The 19,598-nt window shown below is 39.0% G+C and overlaps 1 protein-coding gene across 3 annotated transcripts in view; it reads right to left on the bottom strand.

Annotated features, from left to right (window-relative positions):
- LOC109010936 (piezo-type mechanosensitive ion channel homolog) overlaps nucleotides 1–19,598 on the bottom strand; it is a 51,698-nt gene that overhangs the window by 15,441 nt on the left and 16,659 nt on the right. For 2 of the 3 annotated variants that reach the window (XM_018991905.2, XM_035682793.1), the window contains 4 exons: nucleotides 13,333–13,448; nucleotides 11,595–11,679; nucleotides 10,542–10,757; nucleotides 10,277–10,454 (listed from right to left, as the gene is read on the bottom strand). In XM_018991905.2, the coding sequence (XP_018847450.1) occupies nucleotides 10,277–10,454; nucleotides 10,542–10,757; nucleotides 11,595–11,679; nucleotides 13,333–13,448 (595 nt within the window). The remainder of the gene's footprint in view (nucleotides 1–10,276; nucleotides 10,455–10,541; nucleotides 10,758–11,594; nucleotides 11,680–13,332; nucleotides 13,449–19,598) is intronic. The other variant, XM_035682792.1, reaches the window with a different exon arrangement.

Raw genomic sequence — 19,598 nt, 5'->3', positions numbered from 1 at the left:
CGAACATAAAGTGGAACTTCGTCATAATTAATACCATAAGATCCTTGCTTTGCCAAATAATCTACCACCATATTTGCCTCTCTAAATATATGTCGAAACCGTATGTTTAACTCACCCACAATCTCTTTCACTTCTTCCCAGTAATCCCAAAGAAACCAATACTTGCACACTCCCAATGCCAACCACCCAACAATCACCTTTGAATCTGATTCTACCAAAATATCCCTCAACCCCAACTGCCTACACATCCAAAGCCCATCCAGGAGAGCTCTACACTCAGCAATAGTATTCGTAGCCTGCCCATAGTAGTGAGCACCCGCCATAACATTACCTCTAGAATCCCGAATAATACCACCCCCACCGGATTCACTTGGATTACCACGAGAACTACCATCTACATTTAATTTAACCCTCCCTCTCTCTGGTGGTGTCCATGCAATTAATTTTAACCTCCTCTTCACAATAGGAATTATCGAACAACCTAGTCTCTCCATAACCATCCAATCATGTTCTCCCAAACACTGAAATTTCTTGACCCCACTCAAAATATTATTGACTAAAATTTTAACCGATCGAATAACATCATCAGAATTAAAATTTGTACCTTCCATTCAAGCTGCACACCTTGCTCTCCATAAAGATCAAGAGATGACAATTGGAAGCACCCCCTGAAGCCACCCTACCTGTGAAGACAATGAAGCTCTTCGCCACCAAAAATTCATCATCCCCTCCCAATTCCGAATATGAGCAACTCTAATGCAACAAGCCTCCGCAAAAAATTTCCACACTTTTTGAGCTCCTTCGCCCTCACATAATATATGATGGAAGGACTCCCTTTTAGGTTGAGCACAACACTCACATTTAGAAACTATAGGAATTCCTAACACCTGAATGATACCATCCACCGGAATGGCTCTCCTCTTTGCACGCCAAACAAAAAATGACATTTTCTTTAGGATCCAAGTCTTCCACAGCCAAGCCTTCCAGGAACAAATCTCACCTTGTTGCTGAATTGCTTGCCACGCCGATTTGGTTGAAAACTCGCCATTAATACTTGGCTTCCAGACGCACGTATCCACTCCCGTCTTGAGCTTTATCCCTTCTGGCATACGACATATGTCATACAGAACCAGCTCACGTAACACGTCCAGATTTGGTCCATTTTCCGTAAATACTTCCGCTAGTCTCAACTATACATCACTGACTACTGGCAACAACGCAATCAATGCCCCATCTCCACTCCAGTTATCCAGCCAAAATCGCGTTTGTCCATCTCGAATAATCCACTTCGAGTTCTCCAACACCTTTGGCATTAAAGCCATTATACCTTTCCAAAACCGAGATCCTTTCCTGAGCTGCATCACTGAAAAAAGATGAGAATTCCCAATGTATTATTTTGTAGTAAAAAAATTTGCCTACATCGATTTCCCTTGGACTAATTTCCAGGCAAATTTCATAAGTAAGGCATCTTGGATCTCATGAAGATCCCGAATTCCCAGCCCACCCTCTTCCACCAGCAAACAAATTTTCCTCCAAGAAATCCATTTCCTTCTTTGAACCTCCATCAAGGAACCCCAAAGAAAGTCTGAAAATATTTTCTTCAACATCGATAGCACACCTTTAGGAAGATTCAATACCGAGAGCAAGTGAATAGGCATACTATTTAATACATGTTTGAGAAGTACAATTTTACCTCCAAAAGATAGGATCTTGCTCTTCCACCTAGCCAGATTCTTTTGAATTTTAATCAAGAATGAGTCAAACATACAGATAGATAATTGGCCCACAAATAAAGGAACACCCAAATACGTACATGGCCATTTGCCTTCCTCAAACCCAGAAATCAATTTTAACCCATTCTTCTGATCAATCGAAATTGAGGATGAAAGAAACATGGAGGACTTACTTGGGTTCATCAACTGACCAGAAATCCTTTCATAGTGCTGCAAAACTTCCATAAGCCTTCGAATTGAAGACTTACCCCCATTAGCAAAAATGAGAATATCATCCGCATAAAACAAATGAGAAATCATATCGCCTCCACTAGGATGGAAAGGCTTAGGGTGCGTTTGGATGTTGAATTGAATTGAGTTGAAATGATAAAATATTGTTAGAATATTATTGTTTATTATTATTATTATTTTGAGATTTGAAAAAGTTGAATTGTTTATTATATTTTGTGTTGAGATTTGAAAAAGTTGTAATGATGAGTTGAGATGAGTTAAGATGAGTTTAGTTTCCAAATGAAACCTTAATATAACCCAGGCTGAACTCTTTACGAAGCATTTGAGAAAGCACCTCTTCAGACAAAATAAATAAATAAGGGGGAAGAGGATCACCTTGGTGTAACCCACACGAGGCCTTGAAAAAAACCTTTAGAGGAACCATTTAACATCACCGAATAATAAGGAGACGAAATAGCATTAAATACAAGATTTCTCCAATTATCAGAAAATCCCAACCTCCGAAGAATCTCAAGAAGAAAACTCCAGTTAACTCGATCGTATGCTTTAGCCATATCAATTTTCAACAGGACATTCCCACCTCTCACTTTCCTATTAATGCCTTGAACCAATTCTTGGGCCAACAAAATATTTTCAAAAATACTTTGCCCCCGAATAAATGCAGCCTGCTCAAGAGAGATAATTTTATCCAAAATAGGAGCCAACCGAGCCACCATAATCTTCGACATAACTTTATAAACTACCAAACATAGACTAATTGGGCGAAAATGCCCAAAGGCTTATCTACCTTCGGAATCAAAACCAAATTTGTAACCCCAAAAAAAGTAGAAACCGGTTGGCCTGAGAAAAAATCTTGAGCCATCTCCACCAGGTCATCTTTCACAATCTCCCATGTCATCATGAAAAAACTAGCCGAGAAACCATCCGAGCCCGGGCTACCATCCGAAGGAATGGACCATAAAGCATTTCTTACCTCTTCCAACGTTGGGACAGCACATAAAGCTTCATTCTCTTCATTCGAAACTACTGGCATGATTAAATCAAGATCTGCCGATTCTCTCTCCACATTCGAAACTGAAAGGAATTGCTGAAAAAAATCAATCGCACCCTCATGCACCTCCTCAGCCGAAACAAGTACTCTCCCATCCTCAAGCCGCATTCTCTCTATCCATTTATTAATCTTCTTAAGTCTCATGGAAGCATGAAGGAAACTAGTATTAGCATCCCCCTCAGCAAGCCATTTAACTCTAGATTTTTGGCAGGCCATGGTCTCCACACGATGAACCCAACGTAAATGTTCTTGCTTGCATTTCAATAATGCATTCTCTACCTGGACTGAAAATTGACTAGCGAGTACGGACTCCAGTTCCACAATACGACCTTCCAGCCTTCTTAATTCAACTTCCACCCGACCAAAACACTCTTTGTTCCATGTTTGAAGAACGCCTTTTAGCCTTTTTAATTTACTGCTAATGCGTACCATAGTGCATCCCTCTATACTAGTGTTCTAGACCTCCTGTACTAATGGAAGAAGCCCTCATGAGAGCCCCACATACGAAGAAACCTGAAAAGCCGAACAATGTGCTCCTCTTTTCTGAAAAGCTGCACCAACATTGGTGCATGGTCCGAAGAAGTCCGAGGCAAATATGAAACATTAATTGCACCAAAAAAACTCGTAAAATGCAAGTTCACAAGTATACGATCCAGCCGCGCCCAAATTCTTCTCCCCCCTAACCTCCCATTACACCACGAAAAACGATTCCCGTCATACGGAAGATCCACCAAAGCACAATAATTAATACACTGGTTAAACTCTCTCTTTGCACGGGATGCCTGCAAAAGACCACCAACCTTCTCACTATTATCCCGAATTATATTAAAATCGCCCCCAATGAACCAAGGACGACCACCAGAATTTGGTATTTTCAGAAAATCCCAAAGCTCCACTCCTTTGGCCCGAAAGCAACTCGCATAAACAAATGTTATAAGAACCCGGCGATTTCCATGAACAAACCACCCGCTAATCGCTTGGTCCGTCATGTCGATCAATTCAAACTCAAGATCAGCATCCCAAAAAATCCAAATTTTCCCACCTACCATCGCATTATTTAAAAATGACGGCAACTTCATCCATCTCGCCCATCTACTACATTTATTCGCAACTAAAAAAGGTTCTAAAATAGCCACCACTGAGGGTCGACTTTTATTCAAAATGCGATGAAGTCTACTCTTCGACGAAAGAATGCCCCTAATATTCCAAGTATCTGCATCAAAATTAAAGTAATTTTTTGGACCGTTTGCGACGCTCCAACACTACGATAGATTTTGCTCTTCTGATCCCTTTTATTTTTTTCAACGGGATATTCATTTCAGGATCTGAATCAAACTCCTTCCCTGCTAGTTCATGTAAATCCTCCTCCGATTCACCAGACGACTCATGCCTACCCAATTCATCCACATCTTCTGCAGCAAAAAAATTCTTTATCACCCAATCCACCAAGTTCAAATTCGAGAGCCTCATCCACCAAACGCAAGGAACTTCTCGGCTCAGCTAAATCAACCTTTTCTTGTAATTGCCCCTCAGATTCTTCCTCTATGGCTTCAAACCAACTCTCATGTGAATTCGAAATTAATTCCTTCAGAGGCACATTAATCTCCACATCCTTAGAACCACATGAATTGAAATCATCACCAACTCGCACCTGCACGTTAGAGGCATCCATACACGAATCATGCAATGCTCCATCCAACGATATGAACCAGACACAGGAAAGATCTTCCTCTATTGATTCCCGACGTTCCTGTATTTTTTCAAGAATAGCATTGCGTCGAGCCTTTGAAGACTCCCCCACCTCATTTTCTTTCACTGGAAAATTAGTCTCATCCTCCCGATTACCTACCACCTTCCAAATATGCTTCATGCCATTCTTTTTTCCTTCCATCTCCCCACCAATTTTCTTATCCCGCTTTCCTTTCTCCTGCCGCCGTAAACACTTGTTCTCTAGATGATCCTGTTTTCTGTAGAAGACACAGAAAGAGGGGTTGGATTCAAAGATCACCTCTTGAAAATGGCTCGATTCAAGGCCTGGAGGACCCAGACAAAAAGATTTAAGCAGCGGCAAAGATGCATCCAATTCCACGCAAATGAGGACTGCCTTCGAACGAGTCACGCAAGCTGTTGCATTGTCTCTTTTCAAATAACGACCAAACCCATTACCAATACTTTGCAAAATCGACTCCTGAAAATAATTAGGAGGCAACCCCGGCAATGTAATCCATACAGGCACCCGAAGGGAATCTTCATCTTCCACAAAATCCGGAGTTCAATGTAAAACCCGAAACGGAGTTCCATGTATTTCAGAATTTCCTCTCGCCATCACACTAATAAAATCTTCCTCCTTGGCCATTCGAACCAGAACATTACGAGGATTGCGCAATTGTCCAATCACCAGTAAAGATTTCAAACTCCCAATGATTTTTGATAAAACCATGAATGTGGTCCAAAATGGTCGCCGACGAAGAAATTTTAGAACAACGGAATACCGAAACGGCTGAGCCGATTGATGAATTTTCGTTTTCAAAAACACAAAGAACATCTCCCCATCCTGAAATCTTGGTTCCCGTAGAGGGATTACCACCTCAGGCACGGTCTGTGGATTCGTAGCCACCACATCCACAAACGCAGCTGTTGAGCGCGAAGGCAACCCCTGCATTCTGCCTTGTTCCTCCTTGCTCAGTAACCCCACGCCAGCGTCCTGTCCTGCCAACAGAGGCAAGGAGCCGGCGGCTAGCGCCACACGAAAACCTAATCGCCCCTCATGCTAGAGAGAAAATTTTCCCTTGCCACGTCAACACAACTTAAAAACTAAACTTATTCTCTTGAGCCTGTTGAAGTGTCAAAGTAATGACTAACCCAACCACTACCTCCGGGCTGTAGCACCTCTCTGTAAGACCGAGATGGAGGTTGTTGTGGAGGTAGGGAAGAACCTGCACAACCAGCCACCCTCAGCGCCTCCACCATCTTACTCCACCCCCTTCCTTCCCTGTCCTCAGGAATGAACAAGAAATTTCGATACCCACCCCCCCATACTCCAACAACGCCATGAAGCAGACTCATGAGTTAAGGCGACACTGAGCAACATAGCCCCTGTCACCATCTCTATGAGCAAAATAATACCCCTGCCTCCCAGCCTTCAAGCTATCCTCCAAGGCATTTAAGAACCACCTTGCCGTGTCTATCCCCAGACTAATCTCTTTCACCATCTTCCAACCTTTCTATGTTATATGGACAAACCTCCCATCCCTTACAATCTCAAAAGCCTTGGATTCAATAAGCACTAGTTGCGAAGGACCCATAACTCACTAATAGCAAACACTAACACACCACTAAATGCACCAAAACATCACCAGAGGAAAAAAACAAAAGTTTTCATCGTCGGAGTTTTGGTTGTACGGAGATAGAAAATTTATCTAGTGAAAATAATGGAATTCCGAGTCTACCTGTACAAGGCATAAGTGATTCTCAACCAGGGGGAGAAATACTATCAGATATTACCTCATCTGAACTTCGTGTTTATACTAGAAGAAGAGATCATCATAATAATAGAAGTCCTTCTTCCAATCCGGAGCAAAGCCAATCATCATCACCTCTACAAGTTGGTCCTTCCAATACACCAGGTAACTCTTCCACTCCTACTCTTTTTAAAGACAATTCTACTGATCTAGACTTACCTATAGCCCTTAGGAAAGGAGTTAGAACCTGCACCACACATCCTATTGTCAAACATCTATCCTATCATAGACTCTCTGATACTCATAAGGCCTTTACATCCAATATTTCTCACTTGTTTATTCCAAGAACCATTCAGGGCCTTAGATCACCCGGAATGGAGATTGGATGTTCAAGAAGAGATGAATGCACTAATTGCTAATGGCACTTGGGAAATTGGTGATCTACCAAAGGGGAAGAAGACTGTGGGATGTAAATGGGTATTTATAGTCAAATTCAAGGCTGATGGTAGTGTAGAGAGGTACAAAGTAAGACTTGTGGCAAAGGGGCTCACTCAAACATATGGAATTGACTACCAGGAAACTTTTGCTCCTGTAGCCAAGATGAACTTAAGCTGTGTGTTACTATCCCTAGCAGTCCATTCCAACTGGCCCTTGTATCAATTAGATGTGAAGAATGCCTTCTTAAATGGGGACCTAGAGGATGAAGTTTTAATGGATCTACCACCAGGATTTGAAGGCAAAGAAGGCAAGGGGAAGGTGTGGAGATTGAGGAAGTCTTTGTATGGACTCAAGCAATCTCCCAGAGCTTGGTTTGAACGCTTTGGGAAGGTGATAAAGAGTCACGGCTATTGCCAAGGTCAAGCTGACCACACTATGTTCTATAGATACACTGGTGGAGGCGAAGTAGCTATACTTATTGTCTATGTTGATGATATTATTCTGACAGGGGATGACAGCAATGAAATTTGCAGATTAAAGAAGATTCTTGCTAAGGAGTTTGAAATCAAAGACTTAGGTAACTTGAAATATTTTCTTGGCATGGAGTTTGCAAGGTCAAAGAAAGGTATATTTGTTTCCCAACGAAAATATGTTCTTGATTTACTTGGAGAAACGGGTTTATTAGGGTGTAACGCTGCAGAAACACCTATAGAGCCGAATTTAAGACTCCAACCAGCTAAACCTGAAGAAGTAATCAATAGAGAACAATACCAAAGATTGGTAGGGAAACTCTTGTATCTCTCTCACACACGGCCTGACATAGCCTTTGCAACAAGTTTGGTAAGCCAGTTTATGCACTCACCAGGACCTAAACATTTTGATGTTGTATACAAAATCCTAAGGTACTTAAAGGGGACTCCAGGTAAAGGCTTATTGTTTGGAGGTCATGGGAGTTTACACGTTGAAATATACATTGATGCAGATTGGGCTGGAAGTGTCACTGATAGAAGATCATGGCGCAGCAAGAAATAGAATGTGGTGGCAAGGATTAGTGTAGAGGCTGAGTTTAGGGCTGTTGCTCATGGAATTTGTGAAGCATTGTGAATTAAAAGATTGCTGGAAGAGTTGAAGGTTACTAGTTCATTACCAATGAAATTGTATTGTGATAATAAAGCTGCAATAGCTATTGTTCACAATCCAGTTCTTCATGACATAACAAAACATGTGGAGGTGGACAAGCATTTTATCAAGGAAAAAATAGATAGTGGGGTAATTTGTTTGCCCTATATTTTTACAGCTGAGCAAGTAGCAGACATACTTACAAAGGGACTGCCTAAGAAACAGTTTGAAAACTTAATCAACAAGCTGGCTATGGAAGACATCTTCAAACCAGCTTGATGGGGAGTGTTGAAAGTTTCCAAAAATCTGCCTAGTCAACTCTGCTGTATTCTAGGAAATATTGATTGTAAATGTGTGAATATTCTAGAAGATTTAGTTTCCTTAGAAGTTAGCATTTAATTTATTCTTTCCTACTTTATTCATTCCTTTTTTTTCTTCAGCTGTAATCTATGTATACTACCTTGTACCTATATTACGAATTTAATGAGAATAATTCCTACAAATTGCTCTCTCATTCTAGAAAAAGTTTCCACTACGTAACCAAAATCTTGTATGTTCATTTATTTACTGCTTTGCTTATATAGGTGAATGCCTGTGTAATTCATAAGTTTTAGGGAATGCTTGGGGAATGAGATGAAATGAGAATTTTGTGAATAGTAGTAAGATCAAAGATGGTTTGTGAATAGTAGTGAGATAGTTTGAGTCAAGTATTTATTGAGTTTTGGGAAAAGAGAGAAAAAAAGTTGAATAAAAAATATTATAAAATTAAAATATTGTTAGAATATAATTTTGTAATATTATTTTTGTTTTGGGATTTGAAAAAGTTTAATTGTTTTTTGTTTTTTATTTGAAAGTTTGGGAAAGTTGTAATGATTAGTTTGAAAGTGTTTGTGTTTGAATGGTGTTTAGGAAGAAAATGAGATGGGATGAGATGAAAAACTTTTCAAAACATCCCCTTAATTTGAACTTAATTCCATTGAATTAGTAAAAATGCCTAATCATCCCCTCAAGGTGTTAATTAGAGCTGTTACTCATTATATAATTTTCAATTTGGATTGGGTTCACTCACTCCGGCCTGCAGCGTCAAGTTAGGTTAAGTAGTCCAACCCACAAACTCGGTTACCTAGATCCAGCCCTTTGAGTTTGGGCCAAGTGGTCTGATCAAAAAAATATTTCCTTTAACTGTTCAAACAATATGATTAACATACTGCACAAATAAATAAATAAACACACAATGTTTAGAAGCACACACTGAACTAAAAACCTCCCAAACAATCATGGGGGGATCCCAGGGGGCAAGGCTGGCCATGGCTTCCCTAAAGTTTCAGACCACCAAACCCATCCATCTATCCCCCCCCCCCCGCGGCACCGAATTAGTCCTAGGATAATTGAAAACCCAATTTTGGGCACAAAATTATAAAAAACTTTATCTACACCCAATATATTTTTTCAAAATTCTAAAACTTTGCTCAATGTCAAATTTAAGAAGACAACATGATGTGGAAATGCATTTTCATAACAGACTTTGGATACCTTCACACAATTGATATCCTCAAATTATCAATCACATACTAATTCATATGTGTCAATATAGGATTAGGTGGTCTTTACTTTAGTCAATAGCTTTGATCAGATACTCAGATAACTTTGCTGGTGTTTAATTTAATTGATTTTTTTTAAGAGGACGGAATTTAATTCATGTTTAAATAGTGAAAAAAAAAAAAATCTGATGCTATGAGAGATCTGATGCTAAATTCTCATTCGTTATACCAGCTATTTATCTGAGTTAAATGTGTGGGTCATCCATAGTTGTGTCAAAAACAAAATAAGTGAGGATTTCGTATATTTTAATTCCTTTCTTCCCCTTGAGACCGATAGATGAACTAATGCACACTAAAGTCCCAACTAATATCTTATATTGAAATGATTTAGTATAGCAGCATCATTCCTCCACCAAGTGAAGGACTCGGTTGTGGAGATACTTAAGTTTTGTGTTTTTGTTCCTTTTTGTGTACCTGGGACAAACAATATAATTGATTAGAGATTCCTAAAAGTTTTTCATCAATCTTGACACATTTTTGTCAAATTTGATAACTACATTTGTATCTATGATTGTGTTTATATTATTTTTTTACTACTATGCATATGCAGCTTACAAAGAAAAAAGTATATATTATCATAATATTGGTCAAATACGAAAGTTCCTTGCTCCAACACTACTAACAATATTATATTTTAATTACCTTCTGCTGAAGAGTTCTCATTTGAAGATTGCCCATGCTCATCAGTCAAGCATAGAAAAACAGAGTTGTTCACAAGATTACCCAAGGCAACCAAAACTCCAAGGCAAAACTGTGCAAGCAGGAAGAACCCAGGTATTGGATAATGCCATAACCCAACCATCTCCCAAATGTCCATGTCCTGTATATGCATTCAAGAAATAACTTTCAATCATTGGACCTCGTAGGATAACAAACAGCTAAACTTCATCATGTAAGAGAGGATTACCTTTCCAAGTTTCCGATTCAAGAAAGCAAATGCCACATTGAAAATATATGTGCTAACAGCCCACAAGAGAATGAAGACAAGAAGCAGCCCATTCAACTGGTGCAAATGAAATAAGGAAGGGAAGGCATATGCAATGTAGCCAACATAAGCAAGTAATCCGAAGGCACATAAACTTGCAAAATGGAAACTCCAAAAGGAAAGAGCAAACAATGAGACCTGTCAAAATTACCATAGTTTTTAGTTTAAAACTTTTGATATAACTAAAATCCAATGCTTGTAGAACTTGAATATTTCAAGAATAGCTTCCTCGTATCAAAAAGAAAAAAATTAAGTTCACTATATAACATAAATATGAGCATAAACAACAAAAGAAAGTTATATACTTTTCCACCTACTAGTATAGATGATGCAGATCGGGTGCTACTTTGGTTTCAAAACTTTGTGTTTTATGGGTCATTATACACAGACCTGATGGGTTTTGAACTAACTAGCTCATGCTCCACACAGCTGGAGGAGGTGTCATGAGTTAGAGCTTATCAACAGCTGTGGGTTCCCATTAAATTGGAAGCAAAAAAAAAAAAAAAAAACCCAGAAATATTCAGATTCAAATAAGAAATGCGTTTAAAGAATATAAAATACACCCATGAAAATAATTGCAAAACAGTAAACCAACTCAATTCAGGCAGGCATCTCTTTAAACGATTTACACATAAGATTTCTTCACCTGTATTACATAAAACCGATGCTTCATTTGAATTGCACCATTCTCTAATTGTTATCCTGTTCATATTTGTTTTCCCTTAACAATTGGAGAGATCTTAAACAAGACCTTATGTGGAATTGATGTTTATATCAAGAGTAACCACAAAAGTTGCTGGTAAGAGGATATTCTATTCTATAATCGACATCCTGCTCGTCAGAACAAATTAAATAAAACTAAAAGTTGACCTGGATAAGTGAGACATCTACATTGTGTTTCAAATACCATTTAGTTGAGAGAAGCAAGAGTAAGCTTACAAAGCAGTTTACTACACATAGATTACGAATATATACCGGAAAACCGTACGTGAAAAAGTTGATACTAAATGTCCGAAACACTGCTCCCCTCAACAAAACATTGGTATGCTTTACACCAGATCTGCACATTATTTAAAAGATCCTGTGAGCTTGTAAGCTCACACTGTATCAAATTAAGATAATAGAGTACCACAAGAGCCTCTTATTCAGCAATCTGACACTAAATCCCAAAAGACACTTTTCAAACATGAAAACAACAGAAATGCAACTCATCGGCACAAGTAAAGTCTTGTTACAAAAAAAAAAGATCCAGATATATATCGGTAAGATTAAATCAATAGAGCATGATCTTTGAACTTTGGTAGAATGCATTAATTGACCGTAGGAATCCAAGACAACATTGATGAATATTAGAAGATCTGCACATCATATAAAAGATCCTGTGAGCTTGTTTTTTTTTATAAGTAAGATCCTGTGAGCTTACAGTATCAAATTAAGATAATAGAGTACCACAAGAGCCTCTTATTCAGCAATCTGACACTAAATCCCAGATGACACTTTTCAAACATGGAAAACAACAGAAATGCAACTCATCAGCACAAGTAAAACGTCTTGTTAGAACAAAAAAGAAAGATTCAGATATATTTTTTTTGATAAGTGATTCAGATATATATCAGTAAGATTAGATCAATAGAGCAAGTCAGCAAGATCTTTGAACTTTGGTAGAATGCATTAATTGGCCTTAGGAATCCAAGACAACATTGATGAATATTAGAAGAGTAGAGCTCATGAAAATAGATGCAAACTTTCAGTGAGTGAAGTTAGAAAATCTCCTTAACGCACCATGAAAGCTTTACAATTGAAGCGAAACTTGAGACAAATTTAACATCAAAAACTGAAATGGTTAGCCAAGATCCTTGAATTATCCATGTTGCAATTTTTGAATATTGCAAATCTAGTATGAGAGGGTGGTGAATGTGATCCCTATTACTTAAAAGAACAAGTTATTGTGGTTTATAATGATTCCAAAGAAAGTCTAGTTGTAATATTGACTAATACTTTTGGATTATAAACCCAAATGTGATTTGAGCTTCCTTGGTTCATTGCACCTTGCACCAGACTATTAGAGCCAATTCCAACTAGAAGTTTGGGGCTTGAGTCATGCCACCAACAACACCAATGGTCTGACAAGGACGTCTGAGATTTAAGAAGGGGAGATTATAACATCCTTAATTGAGTATGAGAGGGTGGTGAAAGGGATCCTAGATTGCCCAAAAGAAAAAAGTTCCCGCAATTTATAATCATTTAAAAGGGACTTCAAGTCTAACATTGTCCGGTACTTTTGAGTATAAGTCTATAGGTGGGTTGAGCTTTCCTTGGGTGATTACAGCACTTGATCAACATTTGGAAAAGGCATTATCTTATCAACACATGGACTTTTGAAATCTCTCAGCAATGCAAGTATTAGGCATTACCTTCAAGTTTTAGGGACCTAGCCAAGGAAAACTTCTTCAACAATGAGTCAAAGATGGGATGGCCGAGAAGAGTGAAGGTCCACTTTACTCAACCTTCTTCAACAATTGTATTAGTTTGTTCTTTTATTCCCACTGTACTGAGTCTAATGGCTGAAAGCGCGTCAAACGAATTGGAGGTCAAACTCTTTGGATTAGACTCAGTACATAGTTTGTTATGATTATCGAGTGAGGAAAGGACGAATCTACAAAAGGAGATGGCTAGATGTTAACCAGATATATAAATTTTCCAAGTTTATTACCTTGATTCACGAATGAAAAATGAATGCTTTGAAGGAAGAAGTTGCTCAGTCAAGCTACTTTCTCTAGTAGTCATGATATAATCCATTTCCTCCAGATCACACTTAACACAAGATAGCTGCATCAGAGAAAAGAAATGGTAAAAAATGAAACAAATTGAATGTTGAAGGCAACAAGAGAAACGTGTGAAAACATAAATATATCTGTATATAGTAGACAAATGGTAACTTTTAGGAGGCCTGTTATTGCAAATTGTATAGTAGTAATTTGGGTGGCTGCACCATTAGTAGGGTGCCAATTCGTGTTCGTTTTGTGTCAAGTCATGGACGTTCAAATGTATGGGTAAACTCGAACATGACCCATTAAGCTAAACGGGTTAGAACTTCAAACCCTAACACAACCCATTTAAATGACAGTTCATGTCGTGTCACCCGTTTTGACACGTTTAATAATTAATTAGAAATGGGTCAACATGACAAGACTCATTTCAAACCGTTTCATGTGAATGGATTGACTAACCCGCATAACCCATTTGACTTGATTAACATAATTTCACATAAAAGTTAAAATCTATATTTATTAGTAGCCACAATATCTCAAAAAAAATAAAAGTAATAAGACTACCTACTAATAAAAAATATCAATATTTTTCATTTTTTAAGTTGTGATAAAACCAATATTATAAACCCAACAATAACAAATATCAGCATAGGTCTAAAATTACAATCCCAACAACAAAAACATAAGCATATTGAGAAGTACCAATATTACTATCAATTTGTCTGAATGACCTTCATGTCCTGAGACCTTTCATATATATATAGAAACTATACAGCAAGATATAAAAGCATTTTCCTCTGCTTACAACCGAGATTTTCTCTCAATCCCCTAGCTGTACACGCTTCCCCTATTTTGGAAAGTCTAATCTGTACAAACTAAGGAAAGCTGAAGACATAAGGAAAGCCAACTTCAACAATCCTAACTAATAGGTTGCCGCACATCCTATTAACATCCTCCCTCAAATTGATGCTGCCGGATCAAGAAGCATCAATTTGTCAATCATGAACTGATGCTTGTGCCAGGTAAGAGCCTTGGTGAACACATCGGCTGTCTGAAGAACAGCGAAAATATGAGGAAGAGTAATCACACCCCTATCAAAAGCTTCACGTATGGAATAACAATCCACTTCGATGTGCTTGGTCTGCTCATGAAAGACCGGGTTAGCAGTAATCTAAATAGCACTCATGTTGTCAGCATGAAGTGGAGTAGGCTGGAGCTGAGGAAAACCAAGTTCTGCCAACAACCCACGAAGCCACACAATCTCAGAACAGGCAGAAGACATAGCACAATACTCAGACTCCGTAGAGGATTTTGAAACGTGAGCCTGCTTCTTACTCTTCCAAGAGATAAGAGCATTTTCGAGAAACATGCACCACCATGTGACAGAACGACGAGTGTCCACACATCCTGCCCAATCTGCATCACTGTAATCTGTCAGTTGAATAGGAGATCCAACCAAAAAGAACAACCCACGTCAAAAAGTCCCCTTGAGGTAACGAATGATACGTCGAACAACAAGAAGATGAAGGTGGCGAGGCGCATGTATAAACTGACTAACCTGTTAGACAACAAAGGAAATATCGGGTCTTGTAATCATTAAATAGTTTAAACTCCCAACCAATTGCTGGTAGAATGAGGGATCAGAAAGAAGCTCCCCTTCCCCTTGTTGCAGTTTCCAATTCACCTCCAAAGGTGTAAGAACCGAATTTCCGTCCTAAAGACCAGCCAAAGTAATCACCTCTTGTGTATACTTGTGCTGATGCAAATATGTACCTTCTAATGTGGTTTGAACCTCAAGGCCGAGGAAATACTACAGATGGCCAAGATCTTTCATATGAAAGGAGGCCTTGAGGTGCTTTTGTAACTGCTCAATCAACTGGGAGTCCGTTCCTATAATCACGATATCATCCACATAGACCAAAAGCAAGACAATCCTGGTAGCAGTCTTTCGAAGAAAGAGAGATGAATCAAAATTGCTTTGAACAAAATTGAAATCAAGAAGAGTGGAATGAAACTTATCAAACCAAGCACGCGGTGCCTGCTTTAAGCCATACAAAGACCGTTTTAGGCGACAAACATCTGAAGATGGTGTAGAAAACAGACCTTGGGGAGATGTCATATAGATTTCCTTCTTGAGGTCCCCATATAGAAAAGCATTCTTGACATCCATCTGCCAGAGAGCCCAACCTTTGGAGGTAGCAATGGCCAAGACGGTCCGCACCGTAGTCATCTTAGCGACAGGTGCAAAAGTTTCATCATAATCAATGCCATACTCTTGGCGATTTCCAAGTGCCACTAGATGAGCCTTATACCTCTCTAAGGAGCCATCATATTGAAACTTAACCGAATAGACTCATTTACACCCATTAGGTTTCACACCAGAAGGACAAGATACAATATCCCAAATGTGATTTTCCTGGAGTGCCAGAAGCTCTTCTTGCATAGCTTGCTACCAACAAGCTTGTAGAGATGCCTGAGAATAAGAACGAGGCACTGCAATAGTATCCAAAGTCGCAGGGAGTGAGGTATAAGGAAAACCATTCCTATCTAGGGGTTGAGTGACTCTGCTAGACCACCGAGGTGCAATGTCCACTGGATCAGGTGGGAAATCAGTGTCGGAAAGGGGCGTTGGTGGGTGTGGACGATGTCTCTGGTACACAACGCCTAATTGAAAGCGTTCAACAACATGTGACATATTATCAAAATTGGGAAGCATGACAAGATCAGATTTCGAAAGAAGGTGAGACTAAAAAGAAAATATTGATTCTCAAAGAAAATCACATTTCTGGATACATGAAGTTTGTTAGCAGTAGCATCATAACAAACAAAACCTTTATGAGCATTACTATACCCCATAAAAGCACATCGTGCAGATTTACCTGCAAGTTTGTGGCATTTAGTGGGTGGCAAATGGACAAAACAAACACACCCAAAAGCATGAAGGGACTGATACTTAGGATGACTACCAAACAAGAGGAAATAAGGAGAGTCGTATTGCAAGGTCTGCATAGGTAAGAGATTAATCAAGTATACGGTAGTAGACAAGGCTTCAACCCAAAATTTAGATGGAACAGAAGATTCAATTAATAGAGTACGAACCACATCCAAGAGATGTTGATTCTTGCGCTCAGCCACGCCATTTTGTTGTGGGGTGTAAGGGCAAGAGCGCTGAGAAAGGATACCCTTTTGCTGTAAGTAGTTTTGAAAATTGTAAGACATATATTCTCCCCCTGAATCAGAATGCAAGACTTTAATATAAGTGGAAAATTGTGTTTCAATAAGAGCTACAAAGGTCTGAAACACAGAGAACACATCTGCCTTAGATCGAAGAAAAGAGACCCAGGTGAAACGACTATAATCATCGATGAACGTCACAAAGTACTTGTAATGAGCATGTGAAACAACTGGACTAACACCGTAAACATCAGAATGAATGATCTCAAAGCATTTTGTAGCATGGCTGCCATGCATAGGAAAAAGGTAAAGTCTTGTTTTTGCCAAGTTTACAAGTAGCACGATCGAAACACAAACTAAGAGATGAAAACTGATCTTTATTCCCCAAATGACCATGTTTCATTAGATGTGTCAATACTACAGAATTTGGATGGCCCAGTCTTTTATGCCATACCTCACTTTTATTTGCTACGGTAGTACAAGCCAAAGACATTAAACTAGGAATAGAAAAATGTAAAGGAAATAAGTGTCCCACTTTAGGCCCCTTCACGACCACAGTCCCGAACACCTAATCCTGCACAATACAACCACCACAAGAAAAATTAACATCACAGTTAGTATCCACCAATTGGCCAACAGAAATCAAGTTTGTAGACAACCCCGGTGACACAAAAATATCCTTGAAACCATGTCCAAGAGTACCAACAGCACTAATAGGAAGAGTACTCCCATTGGCAATCTAAATGTGCTGGGCACCTTAATACTTGCGAATACCATGTAACATATATGCGCTTCCAGTCATATGATTTGAGGCCCTCGAATCCACAAACCAAGGTGTGAGTTGGGAACCCTTACCTTGAAGTCCGAAAGCAGAGAAAGCTGATATAATCATTTGTTGCACCATCTCTGGCGTGAGTCCAGGCTGATTAACACCAACTGGTCCAGTTGAGGTGGCTGCAACATTCTGTGTAAGATTTGAAGCCATTAGTGGGGTTTGAAGAGCTGTATGAAATGCCTGTGCCTGTCTGTTTTGGGGTCGTATTGGACATTCCTTAATTATATGGCCATCCTTCTTGCAATAGTTGCAAAATTTCTTGCTACAATTCCGTGCAATATGCCCATATTCCTTGTAGCTGTAGCATTGAATTTGTGACTGATTTCTTCTTCTTCCCTGAGCGGCATATGCCAAATTAACCACCTCGGAATGAATCCTATCTTGTGTCATTCCAAGTTGAGTGGACAGCCGCTGCTCCTCTCTTAACAATTTGCCAAGACAAACATCCAACAAGGGAAGGGGATCACGATTTAGCAAGCCTGCCCGTGTAGTCTCAAATTTTGATCTCAACTTCATCAGAAATTGATCTCTCTGACTCTCTGCATGAACCTCCTAAAGTGCACCTAGTGCTTCTTGAGAAACCTAGGAATGAATAATGCTCGAATATTCGCTCCATAATTTAAGAAACCCACCATAGAATTGTTCAATGGACAGATTACCTCGGCTGTAGTTAGCAATCTCCAACTCCAACTGAAACCTTCTAGCATTGTTGTCTTGATTGTAGATACACCTCAGATACTCCCACATCTTTTTAATAGTTGTGAAGGAACGAAGATTATTCACCATGTGAGGCTCAATAGATCCCAACAACCAAGACACAATTCTTGTATCCTTGCTTTCTCATTGAACAAGATCTGTTCCGCTGTCAGGAGTTTTACTGTTGCCATCAATATGGCTCCACAACTCCTTCCCTTTCACAAACATCCTAAATTGAAACTCCAAGGCCAAGTAATTTTTTCCATTATACCCTCAAACTCCAGAAATCCTCCAAGAAAACACACCACCGAGAGCCACAAATTTGACTAGAAAACCAAGGATCCCGAAGGGCTAAACCAAGAGACTACGAGAGATTTAGGCTCGGCTTGTTTGGATTCGCAAGTCATCTCAGCTCATCTCAACTCATCTCAACTCATCTCACTACTATTCATTACTATTCAGTAACTTTAACTCACAAATCTCACTACTATTCACAACTCATCTCATTACTATTCACAATCCATCTCAACTCATCTCAGCTCATCTCAAGTCATCTCAAATCATCTTCGAATCCAAACATCTACTTAGACAGCAAAGAATTTTGGTTCAGAAAATAGCTCTGATACCATGTCAATTTGTTTGAATGACCTTCATGTCCTGAGACCTTTCATATATATAGAAACTATACAGCAAGATATTTAAGCATTTTCCTCTAATTACAACCAAGATTTTCTCTCAATCCCCTAGCTGTACACGCTACCCCTATTTTGGAAAGTCTAATCTGTACAAAATAAGGAAAGCTGAAGACATAAGGAAAGTCTAATCTGTACAAAATAAGGAAAGCTAGCTGCGACAATCCTAACTAATGGGTTGTCGCACATCCTATTAACAATTACAACCCAACAATAATAAAATTGTAATTTTAAAATAAAATTTAAACGAGTTATTGTGGGTTGTTTTCGGATTAAGCAGGTTGACCCATTATTGACCCGTTTATTAATTGTGTCTTAACGGGTCAACTCGTTTTGACCCAAACCCATTTAGATCAAACTCAAACCCGCTAATTTCGTGTGGTGTATTTTTTTTTTTTTTTGATAAAACTGTCGTGTGTATGTTGAGTTCACAGGTTGAGTCAAATATTGCCGCCCCTAACCATTAGTAAGTTGTAGCTGAATTATATTCTCGCAAGGCAAATATTTGGATGGTGAATACCTGGATTCATGTCATTAAGAATGGCATCACCATCGCATCCAAATTACTACCATAAAAAGGAATTCTAGCCAAATTTGCCATCTATTTTTAAAATAGAAACATTACCAAGGCTCTCCTCCTTTTTCCATACACGTCAACAAAACAGCCTAAGCACATTACTTTTTTTATTGGCGCTAGATGTCCAGAACAAAGTCCCAACTAATCCCGGGAAAGCACATTACTTAAAGCTTTATACCTAATTATGTGGGTTCCATGGACAATAATTTAGCTCAACTGCCCTACTCCAGTCAA

The sequence above is a fragment of the Juglans regia genome, chromosome 11, assembly GCF_001411555.2.
Source record: "Juglans regia cultivar Chandler chromosome 11, Walnut 2.0, whole genome shotgun sequence".
Classification (NCBI taxonomy): Eukaryota; Viridiplantae; Streptophyta; class Magnoliopsida; order Fagales; family Juglandaceae; genus Juglans; species Juglans regia.
Note: the sequence above shows the minus strand (reverse complement) of the source record. Positions and strands in the feature narration are given on the sequence as shown.